Source organism: Cynara cardunculus, assembly GCF_001531365.2.
Source record: "Cynara cardunculus var. scolymus isolate 2C chromosome LG 13, CcrdV1, whole genome shotgun sequence".
Taxonomy (NCBI): domain Eukaryota; kingdom Viridiplantae; phylum Streptophyta; class Magnoliopsida; order Asterales; family Asteraceae; genus Cynara; species Cynara cardunculus.
Genome location: NC_037540.1, coordinates 21,727,742 through 21,734,763, shown reverse-complemented (window position 1 = coordinate 21,734,763; position 7,022 = coordinate 21,727,742). Strand labels below are relative to the sequence as shown.

At 34.9% G+C, this 7,022-nt stretch overlaps 1 protein-coding gene across 6 annotated transcripts; it reads left to right on the top strand.

Moving 5' to 3' along the window:
• Nucleotides 1–558: 558 nt before the first annotated feature.
• On the top strand, nt 559–4,437 carry LOC112524202 (stress response protein nst1-like). Of its 6 annotated transcripts, none has more exons than XM_025133932.1 (5): nt 559–639; nt 752–827; nt 918–2,203; nt 2,281–2,393; nt 3,807–4,435. In XM_025133932.1, exons 3-5 carry the CDS (start codon nt 919–921, stop codon nt 4,035–4,037), a joined length of 1,629 nt encoding a protein of 542 aa, XP_024989700.1. In that variant the 5' UTR covers nt 559–639; nt 752–827; nt 918; the 3' UTR covers nt 4,038–4,435. The 6 variants fall into 6 exon arrangements, with proteins under 6 accessions (XP_024989700.1, XP_024989701.1, XP_024989703.1 ...); XM_025133933.1 differs by having other exon boundaries at nt 904–2,203; nt 3,807–4,434; XM_025133935.1 differs by having other exon boundaries at nt 565–639; nt 752–823; nt 904–2,203; nt 3,807–4,437.
• The last annotated feature ends 2,585 nt before the right edge of the window (nt 4,438–7,022 follow it).

Below are 7,022 nucleotides of genomic sequence, written 5' to 3'. Positions count from 1 at the left end.
ATATGACTTGTATATATAGTGAATAGAGGGTAAATGAGACAATTAAATACACTTAAAAATATGTTTTATTATAATTTTGTAATTGGTTTTCAATCAAATAAACTTAGAAAGTTAGAAATAAATTTAAAAAAATATTTTTGTTGGAAAAATCGGGCTGGTCTGGACCACGGCCATAAATCGATTCCAAACTGGTCTCGAACAAGGTCAGACCTTATTTTTTTTGACGAAAAACGTAACCGGTCTTTAACCGATAGTCCCAAATTGATTCCAATCCATCACAAACCAAGTACATCCCAAATCAATCCTGATCTCGGTCCCTCGTGAGTCACGAATGAACTAGACCCATTTGACCATCTCTAAGTCGGTATAAGGATAAATTTTGAATTTAACTCTAAAAATCTTTTGAAATTAAATGTATAAATTTTGATTTTTCAGTTTTTTACAACTCTCGATGCATGCTAAAATGGAGACGCCTGTCACCTTCTCAACTGATTTCAACCATCTTCTCTTCCATCCTCCCAACGCGTGTCTTCTATCTTAATAATCAATTTTCACGCTTCCCCAAAACCCCTGCTTCAACCTTCAAATCTACCGTCTTCCATCCCAATTGCAGCAATCTCACAAATCCACGTTACTCAGGTACATATCCTATTTCTAATCTTAGTTTCAACTTCTATACAATTTCTTGATGGATCTTTTACCTTCTGGTTTAGCTTCAAATAATCAATCTGTTGTTCGAAATTTTCTTCAGCTACCGAAGGAAGTAAGAGATGGAGTTGGGAAAATCAAGAATAACTGGATAATCGTTCATGTAATTGTTTCAGTAGGTATAATTTATTGGATTCAAATGTAAACAACAGCTAACATAGTATTCAATCGACTATTTTGATCAATTTGGTTTAGTTTAAATTGATTAGGATGGAAGATCCAGAATCAGAATGGGCAATTCAAGAATACCCATCTTGGAATGAAGAAGGTGATATGTTGAAATGGATATTGAAGAAAGGATATGGGATTGGAAAGAAGATGGTAATCACTGGTATTATCGTGTCATCTGCACCACTTGTTCTTCCACCACTTGTAGTATTTTCAGCTATGGGGGTTGCGTTTTCTGTCCCTTTTGGGCTTGTATTTGCGAGCTATGCTTGTACCAATAAGCTCATGAGAAAGTTACTGCCCACCCCAGAAATAGAATTACCCCTTATGCGGGATGAAGAACAGTCGGAGGATATAAAACAAGGATATGAGTGCTTAGATGATTACAGGCAAATTGAGGGAGGTTTGGTTACAATTATGGGAGGGATTGTAGACAAAAAAGGTTATTATACCGATGAAGATGACGATCTCAAGAGACAGAATCTGATGCAACAGGAGGACGAACAAGAACGAATCAGGTATATAGAAGAAAGGGCTGAGATTAGGTTCGAGTTAGACGATGATGGATATCATAAAAAAGTGGAAGCTTTAATGACTAATGTAGATGAAAATGTGGTGGAAGATGATCAAGCATATGATCGAATTAAGGACGTCGAGTTAGATGATGGTGGTGATGACGATTATAGGCAATTTCTGCAAGGAAAAAGTATTGTCATACAGCAAGGAGTCGAGATGAGGCTTGGTGACGAACGTGTTCAAGGGTCGAGATCGAATATAAAGGTTGGTGGCAATAGTGCAGATGAACAAGGGTATGAGGAAGATGCTGGAGAGTATCTTGAGGGAGATGATGATGATAGCTTAGAGGAAGAAAGAAAGGAAGCAATGGAAGATGAAACCGAAGAGATAGTGAAAGGAAGTACCGGGTTGTTGGAAAAAATAAGGGATGAAGGGAGGAGGAATATCGATAATGAATCCACAACGGATCCGGTTAGGGTTAAGGAGATCGACTCAGAGAAGAAACTAGTAGAGGAAGCAAGTAAGAACGAGGAGCCCGGTGGGGAGATTCGCCAAGAAGTTGTTTTGGCCGGAAGAAATGAGGAAAATAACTTCAATGCAAGAGAAGTAGAACGACAACCGGTCGGAGATGCCACCAAGAAGAAAAATATGGGTTTGCAGGAAAAAAACAGTTCCATCCCAGAAAATGAACATGCCATCTTGAGAACGAAGGAAGAACAGTTGATTCATGCAAATGCAGATGCAAGGGAAATAGGGGGGGAGAGTGGTTTGGATTTGTTCGGTACGAGCATGAATTCGGGGAGCCTTGAAGGTAACTACTCAATAGTACTTGTAACGTTTCATGTTGGTATCTCTTTGAAATACTTAATTGATCCATGTAATTTGTAGCGGGTGACGAAGTGGATGCCATGGCGCTTCCTAATTCTTTTAGACGGCCAACTTTGGACTCGGACTATGTGAAAGTTGCTTCTACGACAGATACAAAAGTGCCATCCCGAGAGGTTGGTCCCCATATTTCTCTAATTCGTTTTCTACTTGTTAAAATGTTGATTCAAGATCTCCATGACACATGAATGCATATGATTGATTGTGGGCTCTTTTCTTACCTCCTGATAGTTCTATTAAGGGGGTGTTTTGGGATTTGCTTATTTGAAATAAAGTGCTTATCAACTTATTATAAGTGAGAATGGTTTAACTTTTTCAAAAACTTCTTATTACCTGTTTGACACCGGTATAAACCGTAAGCCGTTTATCCAAACACTCAGAAATATTTATTATCGATGACACATCGGAATAAATCAATAAGTTATTTTTATAAGCAATCCCAAACAGCCTCTAAGAGGATTCAAGAGGTGAATCTTGTTTGACAAAAAAAGACCGTCTCTAAAACCCTCTTAATGGTTTTGTATCTTGGGCCTCCTTGAACCATTCAACGGTCTAATTTCATTATGAACAATTATCAAACAACCATATTACATTATGACAATTTAATCATTCTATATTAAACCATGGTTTCAACAACTGCAAAACAGAAGTATTGTGATGTGATGTGTTAATATGAACATATTAACACTATCTTATAAAATATTTAAGTAAAACTAAATCGTATATGAATCATTAATGTATTTTGAAATTTAAACGGGTTGTGCGTGAGTTTTGGAAACCTCTCCATTTATTTATCTATTCCCAAAAACAAAAAAATTAAATCATAAGAATCCACACCAATGAAATTATGATACATCAGATTTTTACATGTTTTAAATTTATTTAATTCATATTCACATTACGTCTTTGATGATGTGATTCTATCTCTGATGATGTGTATCTATGTGATTGGTAGATAGAAATGGGATCTGAGAATTTGGGACAAAATATTTTTATCCATATAACAAAATGGGTCTTTTCGGCCTTGCAGACATCCCAGTAAAATATTTAGCGGAACTTTTAACTTATAGGACTAAGAACTATGTGTCATATTCAAAGACATTATAATAAGTTCCTAGGAAACAACTTGGAAATCCGACAAGTGTTATCAACAAAGTTGGAAAACGGATAGAGCACAAAAAATAATTTGCCCTACGAACCATTTTTTAATATATAGGAAAAAAGGACACACTTGAAAAACGTTGCATGAATAAAAAAAGCTAACTGGACGAGTTATTTTTTGTGTCATATCAGGTTGCCAACTTCAATTTCTTTGGTAATTTAATTTAATCCTAAGAAGGTATTGTGATGCTAGCGTTAAGAGACGAATTGTTGCATATGATCAGGGTATCCTCGTATGATTTCATTAGCGTTAAGAGACGAATGTTGCATATGATCAGGGTATCCTCGTATGATTTCATACATACGGTTCTTGTCTCTATAGTTAACTAGTCTATTATTATGTTATAATATAATCCTGATTTCAGTAGTGTTGTGTTTTGCAGGACAATTTAGATGAGGAGAAAATTTGGGAAAAAATCAGCACGATGAGGGCGATCGTGGGATACAAAGCACCAAGTGAAGCAACATATATGGGAGAACTAAAGGCTCTATATGTGTTCACTGGGATAGAGCCACCAGCATCGTTCAAAGGCGATTCGGATCTGGATGAAGTGAATGCCAACCTCAAGTTCCTCATGTCGATTGTTGGTGTGAAGTAAGTTTGATTGTCTAAGTAGATTTTTGTTAATTCTGGTTGCTTTTGGTTTGGAACTCCCTTGATCTATACGTTGTACGAGTGTCTGGAGAAAATGTATGTGAAGCTCATCGATGTTGAATCTGTCCTCTGAAAACGGTATTTGTTTATGTTGATTTTACACGGAAAACAAAAGAAAGCGCATAAGAAATAATTTGTATATGGTTGTGTTTAAGAAAGCAATTTTTTAATGGTTAGATTTTTATACAGGTAACTAATTTTTAAAGTTTCGCGGTTTATTTGTTCAATAAAAATGTTCATGCCTTGTAGGAATCTTAGCCGTTATCATGCCTCTTACCTTGCTAATGTGGTAAGGTAAATGAAACGCTATATGGTGTCCAAGTTTTGTGAGTTATCAACTTCTATTTTGAAGTTCTGTTTCATATAATTCTATTTTAAGTGTAGTATATAATGTATTTGTTAATATATATTTGTTTTATAATGTGTTCGTTTTATATGTAATCGGTTTACAATGTAAAATTTTTATGTGTATTTTTTGTTAAACACGTTAAAAATTTTTACATTGTAAATCGAATATATGTGAAACAAATATATGATAATCACTGTATTTAATATTTGACACACATAAAAAATTCATATGAAATATTATATCATCATCGGTTTTTAGAAAAAGAACGTTCCTGGTTAATGATGTGAAATTTTCCGAATAAAATATACTTTAAAATATTTTATATCATAATTGTTATTATTTAATTCATCTGTAAATTTTTATATATTTTGCAACGCTTGAGCTTAACAACCTTCTAACAAAATCTAGAAATTATAGACTGTGAAACCTTATTTTTAACATTGTAAGAACATATACAACAAGAACATGGACATATGTATGTAAAAAGGAACAAACCCTAAAATAAAAAACGATTTCACAAAACATGAAATCAAGGACAAGAATGCGCTCTCTCAAGCTTTCTGGCTAGACAAGCTTTGCTACGGACAATTCTGACTGTAATTACCTTAATTCTGACTGTAATTACCTTTAGATAAACAGAAAAAATAGACTGTCTAGTGATAGATTACTGTCAGATTAGCGACCCTATAATGTTCGTTGAAAATCTGTTGTTATAATTGATGATTGTCAATGGCATTACACGGCCTTCTGTTGACACTAGTTACGTCCCAGTGCTTTCATGAAGTTAACATATTCCGTCCCTAAATTGAAAATATAACCAATCGTGTCCTTGTGGATGCTTTTTTCGAATCCTTTACTACGGCCTTTATGTTTGACGATTAAATTGCCCCCTCTTGACACTCATGTGAGGTATGAAGTTGGACTCATCCTTAAAGGTATAAAAAGGGTTTTCTCTGATAGAGTCCAACTTTACCAATTGGATACGATAAGCCTTCAATTGACGTTCTTTTTCAGCTTCTTCAGCCTCGGCTATTAACACCACAAATATAGAGAGCGACTAAATTAATTTCTTTAATAAAGCAATACAATCAATACAACTTTCTTCTGAAAAACCTCTTTATGCTTATATACAAAATAAATTAAGGTCATAGTCAAGAACTTAGAATCTAATTCTATTCGAGAACTAGATTAGAATTGGTGTTACTAAAACTCTCGTCGAAAAACGTCCAAACGAGCTAAATTATTCACGTGCATCTAACTAGCACTCAGCTCTTTTCAAGTGTCGTTAGTATCGCCCTTACAAGGACCTACTGTACATTCCGACAAAAAAAAGTGTTAACCTTAATATTTAGTGAGTTTAAGCAGTTCTCATAAATATAAAACGGTAAAATCGAAATAATGTTCCTTAAGTCATGATTTTCCCAAAAGGTTACATAATGGTTATCCCCAAAAAGATAATTCTACCTCAACTTTTGATATATTCCCACACTTCTAGGGAGGACATACTACTAATGCTTTACAACCATTTCCACGATGGCCTCGATTGTCTCCCATTCTTGAATGACACATACCACCTTCAAAATAATTTTTCAATCACAACTGCTTACTTTTATAAGCGTCGATCCACCACAAATTTCTCTCTAAATTCTTTTGGAAAAACCTCTATCAGCTATATTCATTTCTCCATGGCATTCAAACCCTGGTGATCCTTGAAAGAAAAAAATGATCCGATTGTAATCTAGCATACTCTTTCCAATTAGGGTACCTATTCCCACGATGACTTTACCCAGTGGTAAAGAAGTCCACATAAAAATTAAGCTACTCAAAATTTCCTTAGCAACCAATTCACTAATAATAGTTTAGTTTGGTCCAAGAAAACTCTGAATCCATACTCCAAACTACCACATCTCATGCTAACCACACAAATTCGCAAGATTCCTTAAACAACCCACGTTAGTTGTTGACCTGGTTTTGTTATCTAGGAAAACCCAAGTTACACCCCATAGGGAATCAAACATCCCAAACACATTGATTGCATAACTTTTAAGACACACCTCAAGCAAGGATTAACCAAACACTAAAATCCTTAACAATCAAGATAATCATGATCACCTATCTTTAATCACAAAAAATCTGACAACTTCGAGGTTACCACTTACTTCCCAAATACATGGATAAAACAACGAATGTGACACTAAAAACTCCTGATTGTAATTAAAACCAAAGCCAAAGGTCCATATTTGACACTTTAGTATGACCATGGTGAACCAATAAATACCACATCCTCAGCTTGCACCGCATTGATTTGCAATATTGACCTAAAGTTGTTATCTAGCGTAGAAATCTTAATTCCATAGCCACAAATTCAAGTCCATACTCCAAATATTTTCTTCAACCACAAAGACACACCTAAATGGCATACCAACAAATAAACATGACATCATATAAGGCATCCAACAAGTTCAAGATAAACCTAGATGCAAACATTCACATATAACTTAAACCTGAAGATACCCGAACATACATACACATACACATACACATACACACACATACACATACACATACACATACACATAC

Excerpts from the sequence above, each read along its gene's own strand:
- LOC112524202 (XM_025133930.1), top strand. The coding sequence starts at position 689 with ATGGATCTTTTACCTTCTGGTTTAGCTTCAAATAATCAATCTGTTGTT. Across the intron at positions 824-903 it reads TCGTTCATGTAATTGTTTCA|TTTAAATTGATTAGGATGGA; the intron begins GTAGGTATAATT and ends AATTTGGTTTAG. Across the intron at positions 2,204-2,280 it reads GAATTCGGGGAGCCTTGAAG|CGGGTGACGAAGTGGATGCC; the intron begins GTAACTACTCAA and ends TGTAATTTGTAG.